This window comes from Meles meles, chromosome 18 (genome assembly GCF_922984935.1).
Source record: "Meles meles chromosome 18, mMelMel3.1 paternal haplotype, whole genome shotgun sequence".
Lineage (NCBI taxonomy): Eukaryota > Metazoa > Chordata > Mammalia > Carnivora > Mustelidae > Meles > Meles meles.
This window is the reverse complement of record NC_060083.1, coordinates 32,981,680-33,000,293: the sequence shown is the minus strand read 5'-3', so window position 1 is coordinate 33,000,293 and position 18,614 is coordinate 32,981,680. Positions and strand designations below refer to the sequence as shown.

The window sequence follows — 18,614 nt, the reverse complement described above, 5'->3', positions numbered from 1 at the left end:
TATTGAAGTCTTTTAAGCAAAGGAATGACATATCCAGTGTGCAAGTGGTGGACCTTGATACTTCGTTGGCACGTCTCAGTGACACTAGCCTTACGTAGAGTTATGGGAGGTGTGGATCTGTCAGGCCAAGCCCAACTATTCTATCTGAGGGCAGGCATTATTTTACTCCTTTGTATCTCTAAAATTCCTTGGGGCGCCTGGGTGGCTCAGTGGGTTAAGCCACTGCCTTCGGCTCAGGTCATGATCTCAGGGTCCTGGGATCGAGTCCCGCATCAGGCTCTCTGCTCAGCGGGGAGCCTGCTTCCTCCTCTCTCTCTCTCTCTCTCTGCCTACTTGTGATCTCTCTCTGCCAAATAAATAAAATCTTAAAAATAAAATAAAATAAAATAAAATTCCTTGCTGGCTTCAGATCCTTTGTAAATTCTCAAATATGTTTGTGGAATAGAAAAGAATTGGCTGATAGTGTAGTCGTAGGCACTTGAATTACAAAGTCCATAGTCTTCCTCCTTAATTAGCTCCTCGGCAGAAGCTAGTGTCCGCAGACTGGAGGAGCAAATACAGAGCAGAAATGTGAGGGTGGGGGGAATATTCTAAGCTGTCGGAAAGGCCAGAGGTCTAGCAGAGAGGAAATTGTGTGCGTGTGTACACACACACACACACACACACACACCATGCCTGGGGGGATGCCATCACTGGCTGGGACTCACTCACTGCTCCAAGATCAGCCAAATTAACATGTCATTAGCCCTGAATCAACAGAAAGGTCCCCACATCATGCCACCACCCGAGTGAGGGTGCCCTGCCAGGGGCACCAGTGAGTTAAGGAACCTATAGCCCCAAAGCCACCAGCTTTCTTGCTTCTGTCTCCACTTTGGGAGGGAAGCTAGTTGGGTTTTTCTTTGGGAAGGGAGAGCCACGGTGGACTTACTTTGTACCTGTGTGGTTTCCTTCAGATTCGGTGCTCTCCTGGGGACCATTCCTATACAGCGTGGTAAGTAGATGAGTCCTCACGTCAGCACCCTCCGTGGTAAGCGGCCCGGCAGACCCCTCCTGGCTCTGTCCCCAGGACAGACAGGCCTGCTGGGTTTGCCTACGAAGTTGACACGGCACCCTTGGGGCAAACTGAACAAACCATCAGCCCAGTTCCCTGTTTCTCCAGGTATAAGAAACATAGTGTTTAAAATCTCCCCAACTTTTTATGAGAAAAATTTTCACATGTGCAGAAAAGTTGAAAGATCCCGTGAACACCCCTATACCTACCATCTGGATTCTGCCAGCGTTTTGCTCTCTTTCTTTCTGTCACCTGTCCCCAGCTGTGGTGATGCCGGGTCTGTGTCTGTGCGTAGAGCGGGCCTTCTCATTCTCGGTTTGCGTTCCAGTCTCTTCTCGATGACCAAGGCCTGGCAGAGGTGTCTCAGGTTGCAGAGGATGTCCTGGATGCCGTGAATAAGGGGCTCTACAAAGAGGCCACCCAGCTGTGGGGGAAAGCAGAAATGGTCATTGAACAGGTAATGGGACACACTCGGGGGCAGCCCACTTGCCTTGTTCCCACGTGGAGTCAGGGCCCCCTGGTTGGTGCTACCAGGGTTTGGGTCTATTCTGAGACTCCCCACAGATCTGAAAAGGGTCACGTGCTAAACAATAAAGCCGATGAATCAGTGACGAGGTCAGAAAACCACCCCAGGCCTGCCAGACCCGCTTGTCCCTTGACCGAATGTATGGACACCCTGAGAAATGATATGTCTTGCAGAAGGGAATGTTTGAATCCTTGCCAGGCAACATCCTGCCCCCAGCGAGCCAGGACAGAAGAATGCACAGCTGAGGACGAGTGTGAAGGACCCACTGTTCTGCCTGTTCTCCCTGTAGTTAGCCCTGTTCTCCCTGTAGAATAACACGTGGTCCCTTGGTTTTCTCCAGCATCTGAGCTCCATGTGGATAAACTGCTCACTCCCCCTGCCCCAGGATCAGGCTGACGGCTGGTCTCAGCCCTCAGAGCTGCATTTCTTTCTGGTCCTGGCAAATTTACAAAGTTAAAGCTGTCCTCGGCTAAGATGGAAAACCAGTTGCCTCTCTGTTACGCAGCTTCGTTCATAGATAAATAAACAAACAGCCAATTACCATTCTGTATTTCAGAACACAGATGGCGTGAACTTCTATAACATCTTAACTAAAAGCACTCCCACGTCTGCGGTGAAGTCGAGCCTAGAATTCACCCAGAGCCCCGTAGGTAAGTGAACCTTGACGTTGCGAGACCCCTGTCTCCATCTCCATGCAAGAGAGAATTCTTTTAACTTTAGTGACATAATTTACATGCCGCAAAATTCACCCATTTTAAGTGTAGGATTCAGTGGTTTTAGTGTATTCATAAAGCTGCTCACCGCCATCACCACAGTCCAGTTCTAGAAATTTCCATCATGCCAGAAAGATCCCGTGTCTCCTGGCAGGCAGTTGGTTTCCAGTCCCACACCCAGCCCCAGGCAGTCACTAATCTGTCTGTGTTACTAGATACAGACGTTTGGTCTAAATGGAACCATGCAGTTTGTGGTCTTTTGCATCTGACTTCTTTCCCTTGTTTTTTTTTGTTTGTTTGTTTAATTTTTAAAATTTTTAAAGTTTTAAAATTTTTAATTTTTTAATTTTTAAAAACTTTTAGTTTTTTATTTTTTTAATTTAAAATATTATATATATATATATATATATATTTTTTTTTTTTTTTAACTTTTACTTGTCTTTGACGTTTGGAAACCATCCTCTGCCCATTGCGCATTATAGTCCTTCTGAAGGCTGGACTGAGCTGTCCTTCAGCTGAGCCAGCTTCGCTGAGGATGCTGAATGCCCAGCATCCTCCCTCCGCAGGAGGTCTATAAAGGCTGCAGGAGCCTCGACCTTCCACTTCGCAGCTGACTGCCTTGGGCCTTGCTGGATAGTCTCAATGGCCCCAAAATACATAAAGTGCAGCGATCAAAATTTATAAAGCATCTCAACACTTCCATTGGCTTTCTGGCTTTCTTCCTCCATCTGGGGTGAATGAAGGTGACGCTTTCCGTTTTCCAGCTGAAAGCCTCCCTCTTAGACACTGTGCCAGCCTCGGGGGAAGACAGTCTCTGGGTGGTTATTTCCAGTCCCTTGGCTCACCGGGTGCCGGTTTGTTTCAGTTCGTCTTTACCAGCGCTACGTGAGACACCTCCAGCAGGACTCCCTGAGTCAGCTCATGAATGGTCCCATCAGGAAGAAGCTCAAAATTATTCCCGAGGATTGCTCCTGGGGAGGTAGGTACTCCGGCGACCTGATAAAGGGCCCTCTGTGGGGTGTGGGGCAGTAGAGGTGCGGGTTCAGAGGCCTGAATTTGAAGAATGGGCTTTGTTGATGGTGAGGACAGGTTGCAGACAGGAAAGCATTACTGGCCACGTTTTATAGATGAGCAAGCACGTACAGAGACAGTAAATAACCTGCCAAAATCGGTTCAGAGTAAGACCTTGGTAGGGAAGTGGGTGGGGAGGGGAATGAGAGGATGGGGTGGGCATTGATAATTGTTGAAGCCAAATTGTGCGCACCTGGGAATCCTCTCACTCTTCAGACTTTTTCTTATCAGTTTGAGGTTTTCCATAATTAAAAAAAAAAAAAAAAAAAACTGAGATAAAAGCCACGCCTAAAGCCACAGGGGGTTGTGGGTGTGACTTCCAGACCAATGTCCTTTGGGGTGGGTTTTGACCAGCTCCCTGGCCAGCCCCCCTCTGCACCACCCCCCTCGGTCCCCCCGACCCCCCACCCCCACCTCCTCATGCTGGATGTGGTTCCAGGGTCTACTGCCTTCTGTTCTGGGGGCCATATTAGGAATTATTGGGGGTCCTCAGAGACCAGAACCAGTCTTATAGGGAGGCTGTGAGCCAGTGGGGACTCCCAGATCCCTGGAGGGGAGACAGGCAAAGCTGAAGAGGGCTTCCTTTCTGTCTGAGCTCCTCCAAAGCGATGCCTTTCTAGGGCAGCCCCTTGACAGCTGCGAAGAGGCTAAGACTCATCTCCAGCCCTGGTTTCCTCAGGGGAGACCTGCCTTCCTCCCAAATTACAGTTCGCAGAGGACTCCTCCCAGCTCTGGTGTCTTCATTTCTGCCTCACCCCTTAGAGTTTTCTAGAAATGGGGGTAGGGGTGGAGGGAGTTAATTAGATCAAATAGAAATAATCTGATGTCAGAACTTTTGGGGGGTACCACCCCGAGGAGCCGGGTGGCACTGAGAATAGGGTGTGAGCCATTACAGGTCACAGGAAGGCAGCTAAGGTCGAGCCTGCAAGAGCCCCTCTCCTGCTCTGCCCCTTTCGTTGATCCCTGTGACTGCGTTCTCCAGCGCCAGCTTCTCTGGTTCCGGGGACCCTCCCTGCCCCGTGCAGCTGGACGGGCAAGGAGACTACATTTTGGCAGACGATGAGTGATAGAGAAAACTCTTTGTGGCTCCAGCTGTGTCTGGGAAAGGACAAACTGTCTGGCCGATGCCCACACCCAGGGTGTTGAGCTCAGGTTTGCAGTTAAGGCTCCGCACACACTGTGGGGCCTGCCAGGCCTGTGCTCACAGCCCTGCCTGCCACTGACCAGCTCTGTCACTGTGGGCATGTTTCTTAGCCTCTTGGAGCCTCGTCTGCTTTAACCACTGCACAGGTTAGGACCCCTTACCTCCCGGGACTGGTGAAGAGGAAATGCGATGTTGTTTGTAAAGTGCTTGCTTAACCCAATGACAAGCAGACAGAAATGCGTAGTAGCTGCTGTCATTGTGGGGTGTCACTGTGGGGTTCAGTGTTACAGATGATGGTCAAGAATCTGCCAGGGGTGCGGTGCCAACCATCTCTCTTGCCTGGGGCTCGTCCTCGCCATGGCTCCCTGGCGGGGAGGCTCCGTATTGCTTTGGGTCTAATTTGGTTTATTAGTAGGGTGGCCCCACTTGTGCAGGACTTACAGTGTGGCTCTAGTGTTACTTAGCTAAGGAGGGAAACCAACATGTGCCCCAAAGCAGAGATTGTTCCTTGAGCAGACCGGCCTAACAAGCTCTATCTGCATGGGTACTAGGCTTCAGGTGACTGGCTCAGGGCATGGATTTCAGGGCTGACTGGTCCCTGTTGGTGAAGCACTTGGGCTCAGCCTTTGTTAGGTGAAGCACAGTGGTTACTTTCGGGTGCCGGAGCCCGGGATGTTCTGGTCTGAAAGGTGCCCTTTAAGCTGGCAGATTGCTGGCTCTTAGCTCTCTCTCTCTTTCCTCCTGTGTAGGCCAGTCTGCCAATGTCTTCCAGAACATGGAGGGCGACTTCATGAAGCCGGTCATCAGTATCGTGGACGAGCTGCTGGAAGCCGGGGTCAACGTGACCATCTATAATGGACAGCTTGATCTCATCGTGGACACCATAGGTAGGGAAGCACCGAGGGGCCCACGGAGACAGTTCGGTAGGTTGAGCTGGAAGGGAACTGGGCCCAGACATGCCACTCTTGGGGCTGGTGACATTGAAATGCCAGGAAGAAGGCCAGTTCGTGTTCCGCCCATCTGCATGACCTCTTTGAAGAGAACAGAGGTGTTGATGCAGTTTTTGAATGTAGGTGAGGTTTGGTGGGGTGAGGTCTGGAGCTGACCGCCAAGAAAGAATTCTTGAGACATCTTTGGTGCAGAACGGTGATTTTCTGAAAGCACGGGGACAGGACCCATGGGCAGAAAGAGCTGTTGCCCTGGGCTTTTGAGGGGTGGCTAATTATATACTCTGGAGTTGGGGGTAAGGAAAAGGGGGGGTTCAAAAGAACTTTTGTATGCTAAAGAGGACCTCCAAGGTATTGGAGGCCTTGCTGTTGTCAAGTTCAATTATTTTCTCCCTCTAGTAAAGCATTTACATTAAGACAGTTGGGAGTTTCCTTCCGGAAGTTAGTGATTGCTAAGAATGCTTTTTTCTTGTAAATCATGAAAACATTTGTAAACCGAGGGAAGCATAGGTCTTGCTGGACTGTGATCTCTGTTAGGGAATCATTTGCTCATTTGCTTTTCCTTCCCTTAGCTTTAAGGCAGCCAGGAGTGCCTGAAGAATGTGTCCCAGATCCTGCCGGGGGTGAGGGCGGGCGGCATTTGCAGGGTGTCAGCCTCTGCTGGCCCTCAGCTAGCCTCTTGCTCCCTCATCATGGTGACCCCCAGAGAAGCCTGGGCCTGCCAGATTTTGAGGCCCTTGTGTATGATTAAGAAACACACGACACCTACTCCTGCCAAAAATAGAAAGGGAGACCTTTTCCTGACCATGGGATCAAGGCACTGTTGAGTTGAGTCTTTGTCACGGGCCCAGTAGGTGGGAAACTCTGCAGGCTGAATTGAAACTAAACCCTGCTGGCTCTAAACCTGAAGACCTAAGGGAAATGGCCTTTGTGGTTCTGTTTCAGTAGGACCAGGTAAGGACTAAGTGGCAGGTTCTCAGAACCAGCAGGTAAATTGAGGCACATGGTCTGACAGGTCTATGACGCACCTCTTAAGGTCAGTGGGATTGAGTATTTCCACCAGTTGTAAGCCAAGGGCAGTGAGGCCACTTTGAAAGGGTTCTGTGTTTCTTCCATGACCTGCCCAGATGATCCACGTTAGCATCTCCCGACCCTGAGACTTCACAGTCCTCCAGAGAGTCTTACCACCTGCACAGGTCCCCAGTTTCCTTCCTTCAGAGCACACAGTGGTGGGAAAGGCAGAGGCAAACATAGTCAGGCTTCTCAGCATTTAGGTTTCTTCTGGGTATCTTGGGCATCACTGGGAGTTTGCTGGAAAGGCAGAGTCTCGGGCCCTCCCCAGACCTACTGACTCCCAGTTTGCATTTTAACTAGATCTCAGGATGGGCTCTATGCATGTTAGTTTGGGAAAGGCAAAGCGATGGGATCTAGATCTTTGTTTCTACCCCAACCAGCTGTTGATGCCAGGCCCTACTCTGTCCCTCTCGCCAGGTCAGGAGGCCTGGGTGCGGAAACTGAAGTGGGCAGAGCTGCCCAAATTCAAGCAGCTGAAGTGGAAGGCCGTGTACAGTGACCCTCAGTCTTCGGAAACGTCTGCTTTCGTCAAGTCCTACAAGAACCTGGCTTTCTACTGGATCCTCAGAGCTGGGCACATGGTGAGGCCGTGTCCCTCAGCCTTGGTCGTGGACTCTTAGCTGCCCTGAGAGGGAGGCCACGGGTGATTGATGATGCATGAGTGCAGTGCCCGGATAGGTCTTAGAAGAAGTGCTTTGGTTTGGGGAGTGTTTCCAGGTGTCTCCTGAAGTCCTGCTATTAGTGCTTCATTCCTTTGGATCTAGAGAGTCTCACTTAAAAAAGCTGAATCCTTCTGAGAGCATTAAGCCGGGCCCTCTATCTTTGACTCTTTAGTTCAAATGAGTTTAATGTTACTTTCTTCTTAATTGTTTGTCTTGGGGGAAGAAGGGAGAAATTGTCTTTCCCTAATGTTTTCGGGGAGCGAAAACCAAAGTTCCGCGCCCTGGAAGGCTGAGTTGCAGTGCATGGGACAAGGTGCGGGGGAGTGTTTGAGCCGTGGTAGTTTCCAGATTTGCAGTTTGGAAGTGGCTTTGTGTGCACAGATGTGGTGGTCTTCACGCGCCAAGTGAACGCACTATCTCCCCTTAGGTCTCAGGTTGACTGAATGGCTGTCCACAGGCTGAGGGAGATTCTGGAGGAATAAATCCACTGTAAACACACGTGTGTGTGCACGTACGGACGCAGACACCTGCACAGGTGCCCAAGGGGTCAGGTGCTTCCCTCACGGTGAGGCTTTGGTCTGGCCGCCTAAGTGCAGGGTCTCTCTTCTTCCCAGGACAGTGGTTTCCTGGAGGAGATTTATTGAAAGGGGTGGTAAGGTGCCTTCTGGGAAGCTCTCTCCGCCTGGCCCCCTGGTGCTTAGGACAGAATCTCCACAGAGAAGGCACTGAGGGGCTGTGGTCTGACTAGAAAACTCGTCTGTAAGCTCCATTTGTACATCAAGCCCACATAGTGTGTTTACTTGGATGGCCGAGGAGATGCTGAGAGAGATTTCAGCAGGAACTAAAGTGCCCTCTCCAGAAACCAACTCCTTAGGGGTATTAGCTAGGCAAGGAGGAGGTGTAGGAGCAAGGAGAACCGCATGGGCAGGTCCAGAGCCTCAGGAGGGGCACCGGGGAGAGATGAGGCTGGGGATACCTTGTTAGGGAGCTCACACGTATCCTGAAACCAACGGGTATGCCAGTGAGGGTCTTAAAGCAAAGGAGTGAAATCGCCACATTTGTCTAAGAAATAGCATTCTAGCAGCCAAGGGCCTGGGATGAGACTGGGGCAAAGAATCAATCTAAGGCATTTTTTTTTAAAATTTTATTTATTTATTTGGCGAAGAGAGTACACACAAGCAGGGAAGCAGCAAAGGGAGGAGAAGCAGACTCCCCGCTGAGCAGGGAGCCCGATGTGGGGCTGATCCTAGGACTCTGGGATTGTGACCTGACCCGAAGGCAGAAATGCTTAACCAACTGAGCCACCTGGGCGCCCCTCTAAGATGCTCGTATAGTAATCCAGGAGGAAGAGAAGTAGAGGGATCTGATAAAGTGTCAGAAGGGAGAACTGGCTGGACTTGGTACCTGTTTGCCTGTAGAACCCCCAAGTGGGATGCTCATAAGGCAACTGAATATGCTGTGTGTATATGATCCGGAGTCAAAGACTGAGATTTGGGAGTCGAATATGAAAAAGGTTGGGGACAGGCCCTGGGTACACCAGTATTTAAGAGGCAGGAGGTGGGGTGCCTGGGTGGCTCAGTCGGTTGGGGTCTACCTTGGGCTCGGGTCATGATCGGGGGTCCTGGGGTTGAGTGCTGCCTGCATCAGGCTCCCTACTCAGCGGGGAACCTGCTTCTCCCTCTCCCTCTGCCTGCCACTCCCCTTGCTTGTGCTCCTTCTGTCTCTGTCAAATAAATAAATTGGGGGGGGGGGGGGAAGAGGCAGGAGGTAAAAGAAGGACATAGAAATGAGCGTTGAGAAAGGGCAGCCAAAAAAGGAAGAGGGAGACCAGGGACCTGGACGTGCGCAAAGTCGCCAGGGGCTGGCGGTGTCAGAAGCTGCCACTAGCTCAGATAAAGGAGTGGTGTGTCAGCAGGAATTCGGGCAGAGTAGTATCCGTAGAGCTCGTGGCAAGCGCTTTCAGGGCAGCGGCTGGCCCAGAAGCCAGCATGGACGGGGTGGAGCAGATGAAGGAGCAGTGAGGGGGTGGAAGACAGCTTCCTCTCAGAAACAGGAAGGAGGGAGTAGCCTGCCCTTTGAAGAAACTTGATGTGGAGAGACCATGAACAAGGCAGCAGCACCCAGGGTTAAGAGGACATTTTGTTCGGGTTTTTTTCTTTTCTTTTTAAGATTTTATTTAAGAGCGAGAGAGAGAGTGCTAGAGAGTAGGGGGGAGCAGCAGGGAGAGGGAGAAGCAGGCTCCCCACTGTGGTGGGGAGCCTCATTCGGGACTTGATCCCAGGACCCTGGGATCATGACCTGAGCCGAAGGCAGAAACCAAACCACCTGAGCCACCCAGGTGCCTCCCTGTTAGGGCTTTAGCTATTCTCAGTACCCTCAGCATCAACAAGGGAGGGAGCTAGTAGGAAGTCTTAGGGCACAGTGCTGTGAGAAGGGCCCTGCAGGGGCAGCTGGGAGGGGAAGGAGAGCATGCGTGCTGGAATTCAGGCCCATTTCCTCCGGCTTGTCACCGAGAGAAGCTAGACATCAGTTGGGGCAGCCTTAAAATAGCTCCTGGAAACTGTTATTAAATTACCCCCAACCACTTCCCCTTTAGTGGATGAAATGTCTTTTTGGTATACCCCACTGTGCCTGTGCCTCCAGGGGACCCAAGGGACAGCAGTGTGCTGTGGAGAATCATGGAGCCATGGGCTCTCAGAACTTGGGACCATCAACAGGACGCCCATCTTTGTGGGGGAGAAACTGAGGCCGCTGTCCCTCCCCTTTTCGATGGTGTATGGGAAGGGAGTTTATAAAGGAATTACCTGGAAAATCTAAGGGATGGAGCACTTGGCCGGCTCCGACAGTAGAGTGTGTGACTCTGGGTGTGAGGGTCATGAGTTTGAGCTCCGCGCTGGGTGTGGAACCTATCTGAAAAATCTAAAGGAAAAACAAAAGAAAATTGAATAATAACAATAATACCAAAATAGGGTGCCACCCAAACAAAGCATCTTGTTTTTTTGTTTAGTATTGTTGACAGATCCGCTATTAGCTTCCCTCTTGGCTATTTTGTACTCCAGTCCCAGAGAATCCTTTAAATTGTTTAGAATCTCCGCTCTTCCTTGAACGGGCTGTAGGTCCTGGTAACTTAAGCACAGGTCTTATAAGGAAATCAGCAGGGACCTGGGGGGCTCAGTGGGTTAAGTGTCCGACTCTTGAATTCCGCTCAGGGCCTGATCTCACGGTCCTAAGACCAGTCCCGGCTGAGGCTCTGACCTCCTCGCAGAGTCGTCTTGGGATTCTCTCTCTCTCTCTCCCTCCACCCCTCTCTGCACTCGCGCTCACTCTCTCTCTCTCTCTCTCTCTCTCTTAAAAAATAAATAAATCAACAGATCAGCCCCAAGTGGAGCAGCAGGGTCTTTCCTAAATGCTGACCTCTTCAGACCCTTACAATCTGACTAGCTTCTGTCCTGTGCAGGGGTCATTCCACAGATGGGACCCTCCCGTAAAGGGCGCACTCAGGTGCGATGTCCTCCTAGGCTGCTGTCGCAGAGCCGGCACTCCTCCTGGGAACGGGGTCTCAGGATATCGCCCCTGAACCCAGAACCAGGAGTGTGGGCTCAGGAGACTGTTTGGTCCTAGGTTCCATCTGACCAAGGGGACATGGCTCTGAAGATGATGAGGATGGTGACTCAGCAGGAGTAGGATGGACTGGCGGTGAGTTGCTCCGCCCTGGGGCACGGGAGGCAGAGCCAGGACCCTGACGCTGTAGGAGGCACCGGCCTCCCGCCCGCCCGTCTCCCACGGAACCCCGCCTGCCTGTCAGTGTGAAGGTTCCCTGAGAACACACTTCGCTGTCTCCGCGGCAACTTGGAAATCGTTTCTGCTTCTGAAGAACTCCCCTTTTTTCCCCGATGGATTTGTTTTAATCAAAATGAAGTGTTGAAATAGGTTGACATTTTGGTATTACAAAATGATGTGATTTATGGGGGAAAGAAAGAAATACAAGTAAACAGATAAACACCCTTTTACTCCCTTCCCTGGGACAAGCTCGGTTACCCTTTTACTGTCCGGCCTTGTAAGTCTTTTTTTTTTTTTTTTGCCATATATGCATATATATTTTTTACAGAAATGGAATCATTACTGTATGTTGTCTGACTACCTGGCACACATACCAATTGCCCTATCACCTCTTCATGTCAATAAATGTTCTCTTGTGACATTTTTAATAGCTGCCGAGCATTCCATTTCGTGGATGTACCGTGAGGCACAGCGGTTTCGTGTGAGCAACGCCTGGTGTGTCTGCTAGAGACAGTGCTCTGGTGATTCATCTTGACAGTTATATTTTTACACATATCCTCCTTATTTTCGTATGGTAGATTCCTAAAGGCACAAGGGTTTAGTCAAAGAACTGTAACTTCTCTTTTTTAAAATGAAAATGATGTCTTTAATTTAAAAGTCAAGACTTTCAAGTTTGCACCTGCAGCTCACGGTCTGCAGAAGGGACGTCATTGCCTCTGGGACAACCCTGAAAAAAACACTCTGTCTTGTGGTTGTGGGGCTGAGATACTGAAAAGCAAACCCAGAGCCTTCCTGTGGAACAGAGTGTTAATAGCGGGTTATGCATTTGAAACTAATAATGTGCTATATGCTGGCTAATTGAATTTAAATTAGAAAAAAAGAAATAGTGGGTTAAGTCTACATGACCCTCCCCGGGGCTGGGACCTGAGATTAAGGCAGGGCTGCTGGGGCAGGGCTACCGTGCACTTAACCATGATTTGCTGTTGGGGAGAAAGCACTCCTGTGTGCCCTTGGACATGGAAGAACGTGACAGGCTTATGCTGGGTCTCACTGGACCCTACCGGTGCATATTCTCCGGCTGCTTTTGCTGGGTGTCCTTTGCTGGAAGAAAATATAGCTGTGAGTATAACTACTTACCGAGTCTTGTGAGTCCTTCTGGCACTGAATTACAACACAGTTGAATTCCCAACCTCACAGGATCACTTTCATAGAAGTTAGGGTGTTAGGGGGCACCTGGCTGGCTCGGTTAGTCGTGTACGAGACTTTGGATCTCAGGGTCCTAAGTTCAAGCCCCATGCTGGGCGTGGAGCCTACTTTAAAAAAAAAAAAAAGAAAGAAAAAAGAAGTTAGGGTGCTGGTTGGGAAGGGATCTGAGTTTGAACATTAGGATGTACACATGGGCAGATTCCAGTGAAGCTAGGGACCTCAGGCCTTTTTTTTATGCCATTAGACGCAGCCCTTCCATCCCAGCCTGAGGAAATGAATCTTCTCCTGCCTTAAGATCCTATCACCAGTTCCTCAATGCCCAAAGCCCTCCTCCTGCTACATTACATTCTCTCTCAACCCATAGCCATGCCTTCATGGGAAATTCCCTGTGATCAGTTCACGTGGGAAGGAAGTCTAGGGTTTCATTTACAGATCGTTCTGCATGGTGGGCATGCATCACTTGGGAGTGGACAGAGTGGAAGTCCTCCCAGCGGACAGAACTTGGAACAAGTTACCTGTTCGCTCATTTTGCCTGGAAGGAGAGATGGTCAGAAGAAAGGGTCTGCACCAAGGCATCATTTGGCTGGGTAGTTGGACTTGGAATGAACACAACTAAAAAATCACAAGGCCTGAGGAAGAGGTACGAGGATAGACTTCTGCATGGCGGATTATGAAGCTAACTTGTGTTCCATGTGAATGCTCACCAAGGAAAGGGTAGAGGAAGATCTTTAATGATCAGATGGCTAGAATTGCCCGTTCCGTGGACCTGGGACAGCCTCCTTCCCCAGCAACACCTGTGGACTCAGTGCCAACCGAAGTGGCCGTAGCGACAGCAGTGGACTTGTGCTCACCAAGACTGACCTGGCTACAGCTGCTGCTGAGTGCCTCAACAGCCAGCGTGAGGGCCAACGCTGAGCCCCTGATAGGGCACCCTTGCCCGGAGGGATCAGCCAGCTACCCGGTGTTAGGTTGATTACATTGGACCGCTTTCATTACAAAAAAGGCAGCAGGTTGATCTTACTGGAATTGACACTTGCTGTGGACATAGATACGCCTTCTCTGCCCACAATGCCTCTGCCAAAACTGCCATCTGTGGCCTTAGAGAATGTGTCATCCGCCATCATGGTATTCTCAGCACACGAAATGCAGAAGTGGGTTCATGCTCTTGGCATTCACTGGTTTTACCACGTTCCCCCACCATCCTGAAGCAACTGCCCTGACACGTGGTTGAGTGAGTAACCACGGTACCAGCTAGGTGGTGATCCCTTTCTGGGCTGACGCCGAGTTCTTCAGCATGTGGTATATGCTGTCAGTCGGCATCGTGCGTCTCCCGCACCCTGGATCTGGGAGTCTGGGAATCACAAAAATGAGAGTTGCTCCTCTCCCTATCAGCCCTGTTTGATCCAATAGTCAAATTTTTGCTTCTCATTCCTACAGCTTGAGCCTCTACTGGTCTAGAATTCTTAGTTATAAAGGGAGAAATGCTTTCCCTAGGACACACAGCAAAGATTGCCTTGAAGTGGAGTTGGAAGCTGCCATCTGGTGTCTTTGGGCACTGAAATAAACAGGCAAAGTACAGGCTGGGGTGGCTGATCCTGACTATCAAAGGGAAATTGGGTTGTTACTACACAGTAGGGATAAGGAGGGAGAATGCCGGAGATACTTTGCAGTACCTTAGAGACCTCCCAGAGTCTCTGACTCGAGTCAAAGGAAAACAGTAATAACCCAATTTATACTGGTAATGGCTCACACCTTCCACAAAGGTTTGGATCATTCCACCAGGTGAGGAACTATGATGAACCGAGGTGCTTGCTGAGGACAAAGGAACAAGGAATAAGTGGTGAATAATGGTAGGTACAAACACGAGCCGTGACCTCATGACCTGTTGTAGAAAAGACTGTAATAGTAGGAGTATTTCTCCATTATGGTGATGTGAATATATTTTAATAAATATTAACCAAATTTTTTAATCTCTCAATCCTTTATCTTCTAATTTAAGATGTGCTCATAATAAATAACGTTCTGTGTAAGTATTTAAGTATCAAGATGTCAAAAAGGGAGTATGAACCAGCTCGGAAAAGAATGCCCATTCTCCGGAGACAAACTAGGGACTCTGGTGCCATTCTGGGGAGAAGGTCAGTGTGGTTTTGGCCGTATGGGGGATATTGTGTTGTGTTATACACAAGTGTGGTTCTGTTACTGTCTTTATTTGGAGAGTAAGTGTGGTTTAAGGCAACGTGTCCAGGTGCCAAGTTGAAAAGGGATGGACTGTGGGGTCTTTGTAATGTTTCCACTTGCCTAGGCCAAATTATATTTTTCCAGAATTATCTTTCCTGTATGTTTTTTATTAGAACGGCCCACAAGACTAGAGATTCTCATGGAGATTTGGGGGCTGGAAATGAGACAGCAGCCAATTTTAGCTCAAAGTGCTGTCATTTCTCTGCTGCCTCAGCCCCTCCGCAGCCAGGCCCGCCACGGCTTCACATTCCCTTGGATCCTCCTGGACCATCTCTGCCTCTTGAGCCAGGTGAGTGTGCTTAGCTCTGTGATGAGGACCCAGCGGACACAAGTTTCTGTCCCAGGGACTGTCCTCATGGACTCCAGCTCACCAGATCCAGAGTGCTCTTGTCCTTTCTCTACTTTACTGTCCCTTCCTGACTGGTAGCCCTGTGTCCCTCAATCCCCAGCATCACATTGTGAAAGCTGCCTGCCCACCTCCCACACTGCATGAGTCAAATCCCACACACGCATGCACACATACATACCTGCACACGTGCACGCACACGGTTCCACTTCTCTAGTCCAATCCTGACTCGTTCCATAAATTAGATTCGGAGTTCTTCTGTAATGGATTCAGAGTTCCCACAGCTGGAATCTGCACGTGTGAGAATGCCTTTCTGTTCCGTCCATGTGAGCAGCAACTTAGTTGGATGCGGAGCCCTGGGTCACCTCTCGCCTTCGTTGTTGGCATCAGCTGTTGCTGAGAAATTTGAAACCAACTTGACTTTGGGTTTTGGGTTTTTTGTTTTGTTTTTGTTTTTTACTTTTGTAAACGGTTAATTTTGATACCTGGATGCTATACACTTCTTTGATTAGATTGGCAACTTTATTTTTAATTTTATTTTATTTTAGATTTTATTTATTTATTTGACAGACAGAGATCACAAGTAGGCAGAGAGGCAGGCAGAGAGAGAAGGGGAAGCAGGCTCCCCGCTGAGCAGAGAGCCCGATGCAGGACTCCATCCCAGGACCCTGAGACCATGACCTGAGCGGAAGGCAGAGGCTTAACCCACTGAGCCACCCAGGTGCCCCAGTAACTTTAGATGGTACACTGATGTGTATAGTTTTTAATTACTTTTGCCTGATATGTAGTGAGCTTTTGTGTTTTTTGTTTTTGTTTTTGTTTTGAGAGAGTGAAGGGAGAGGGGCAGCGGGAGAGAGAGTGAGAGAGTCTCAAGCAATCTCTGTGCTAAGCACAGATCCCAACAGGGAGCGTGATCTCACAGCCCTGAGATCATGACCAGAGCCAAAATCAAGAATCTGATGCTTAACCAACTGAGCCACCCAGGTGTCCCCATTCTGGGTATTTTTAACGGAGACTGCCATCAGCAGGTTACTACCTGCTAACATGGTGCTAATCATTTTGTAACTTATAAATGTATCAGATCAATACAGTGATCTGATATAAATGTATCAGATCAATACAGTGTACACCTAAAACTCACACAGTGTGTTAATTATATCTCAAAAAGAACTGGGAAAGAGGCTCCAGTGTGACTCCGTTGGTTGAGCGACTGCCTTTGCCTCAGGTCCTGATCCTGGAGTCCTGGGATCAAGTCCCGCATCGGGCTCCCTGCTCAGCGGGGAGTCTCCTTCTCCCTCTGACCCTCTCCCCTTTCATGCTCTCTCTTTCACTCTCTCGCTATCAAGTAAATAAATAAAATCTTAAAAAAATAGAGCTGGGAAAAACAAGACTATATTAACATCACTACTTCTATTTCTGGTAAACTCTGGTCAATTTTTTGGGTCTTTTTTTTTAAGTTTGTTTTTGTTTTAAAGATTTTATTTCTTTGAGCCAGAGAGAGAGCACAAGCAAGCAGGGGGAACAGCAGAAAGAGAAGGAGAAGCAGGCTCCCCGCTGAGCAGGGAGCCCAATGTGGGTCTTGATCTCAAGAGTCTGGGATCATGACCTGAGCCAAAGACAGACACCCAACCAACTGAGCCACCCAGGCACTCCTACGTTTTATTTATTTGAGTCCTGTCTACAGGACTGGCAGCCTCGTGAGAGACCCTCAAGCATAGGAGTTTGAGCTGTGGTTTGAGCTCACAACCCTGAGATCAAGAGTCGTACGCTCTTCCAACGGAGCCAGCCAGGTGCCCCAACTTTGGTCAAGTTTTGACATTTCTAAAGCGCTTTTGTTTTCTTTAATTATCTTTCTCCTTTTTTTCCTCAGTTATGGCAGCGGCTGTTTCACCTTTGACCGAAGTCTCCTTGTCTGCTTCTTCGTTTCCTATTTCCTGGACTCTGTGTTTGCTCTAATCTCCTTGAGACAGAACAAAGTATTTAGACTTTCCTAGTACAAACCTTCAAAAGAATGTTCCTCATGTATCTTTTGTATCTCGCATTAACTTCTTGGGTTTCAGTTCTGTGTGTTTTTCATGTCACGTTTCCTTTTTTGTGCCTCCATCTGTTTGAATGAGGGTGGTTACGGGAATCCTCTAATTCCCCATCCAGTTCATCTGGTTATTTCTTAGATTTTCCACTTAGTTCTTATTCAGGAAAATTGGATATTGTGGATCTATGTGACCCATTTAGTGTTTTTGCTGCCTGAGGGAGGTGGATGCTAGCTGGTTGGGCAGTAATTACTGGAAACATATTCCTTGTGGCCTACTAATGGCAGAAACACTCAGATTTTGTTGTGTTTCCTGCTGCAGGATGGACCAACCACTTTGGTAAAGAAGCGAAGTCAGGAGAAACCTAGGAACTTATTTGCTGGGTGTATTCGTTCTGTATTGCTGCATAATTAATTACCCATAGACTGTGACTTATAACATGTACTGTCTGATAGCTTGTGTGGGTCAAGAACCTGGGTATGACTTAGCTGGGTCCTATGCTTGAGGGTCTCTCACGAGGCTGCCAGCAAGGTGTTGGCCAGGTCTGTGGTTAAGACCTCGAGACAGCAGTGGGGAAGCACGTGCTTCCAAGCTCACTCAGGAAGTTGTCGGCGAGATTCAGTTCCTCCCGGGCTGTCGGACTGAGGGCCTCCCCCACTCACTTGCCCTGGGAACCTCTCTCTAGGGCAGCTCACGGTGCAGCAGCTTGCTTCATCGGAGCAAGCAAGAGAGGCGTCAGAGTGCAGGCGAGATCAAGATCACCGGCTCGTATAACTGATGTCAACAGTCTAGCCCATCACAAGCATGCATTTGGGTGCTGGCTCAGGTCAGCAGGTCCAGCCCACACTGCAGCAGAGGGCACTACAGAAGGGCACGGGTGCCAGGCGCTGGACCGTCGTGGGGAGTCCTTTAGAAGCTGGCTGTCATGGTGGGTCACATTGCGTCTTCTCATACTTACTTCTGTCGTTCTTCACCTCAGATCGCTTCTTGTCGGGAGCAGAGTCCACGGAGAAAGCATGGTGATGTGTGGCCTTGCAGGCTCTCCTCACTGCCCACACTGCCCACACTCCTGTGGTGGAAGAGTGAGCTCACCAGGCGCTGTTTTCTGTCTGTCCTGACACCTGCCGGACTCCCAGTCCATCTCACAGGTGCGAGGGATAGTAGTGTGACCCTTGGGAATTGCTTCCACTCACTTTGCACCACACTGCATTCCTGCCTTGAAGGGAGGAGCTGTGTCTCATGCCTGCTCCTCCGCTGACGGTTTGGTCCAGATCAACAACAGATACCACGAACACCCGGTCATAGCCTTTGAACATTTATTCTATACCAGATGCTTTGTGTGGATCTTCACATCTAATTGCCCCAGGCTTCTGAAGTGAAGTACAATAATTTGGTGCCATTTTTTGACAGAGAAAGAGAGATCATAAGTAGGCAGAGGGAGAGGAGGAAGCAAGCTCCCCACTGAGCAGAGAGCCCGATGCGGGGCTCGATCTCAGGACCCTGAGATCATGACCTGAGCTGAAGGCAGCGGCTTAATCCACTGAGCCACCCAGGCGCCCCAGTTCGGTGCCATTTTAACGAAGAGAATACCCAGGCTTGAATAGATCACATCACCTGGCCGAGATCCCACGGTTGTGAGTGGCAACTCCCAGATGTAAGTGTGGAACCACCGTAAAAAGTTTCAAATACTCTCCAACACACACAGTGCTGGGGGTTTGGTCCCAGAGAGAGGGTGCTTTAGGTTACTCTGTTTTCAGCCCAATTCATTTTGTGAACTTGCTTCATTAGTGATTACAGTGTCGGATTTGGATTCAGATTCAACCTTT

At 49.5% G+C, this 18,614-nt stretch overlaps 1 protein-coding gene across 1 annotated transcript in view; it reads left to right on the top strand.

Moving 5' to 3' along the window:
* SCPEP1 (serine carboxypeptidase 1) overlaps window positions 1-11,396 on the top strand; it is a 31,462-nt gene extending 20,066 nt beyond the window's left edge. Inside the window, exons 7-13 of the mRNA XM_045986190.1 lie at window positions 954-991; window positions 1,380-1,508; window positions 2,134-2,227; window positions 3,156-3,269; window positions 5,255-5,392; window positions 6,944-7,107; window positions 10,810-11,396. Of these exons, the coding sequence (XP_045842146.1) occupies window positions 954-991; window positions 1,380-1,508; window positions 2,134-2,227; window positions 3,156-3,269; window positions 5,255-5,392; window positions 6,944-7,107; window positions 10,810-10,872 (740 nt within the window). The 3' untranslated portion in view covers window positions 10,873-11,396. The remainder of the gene's footprint in view (window positions 1-953; window positions 992-1,379; window positions 1,509-2,133; window positions 2,228-3,155; window positions 3,270-5,254; window positions 5,393-6,943; window positions 7,108-10,809) is intronic.
* Window positions 11,397-18,614: the final 7,218 nt, after the last annotated feature.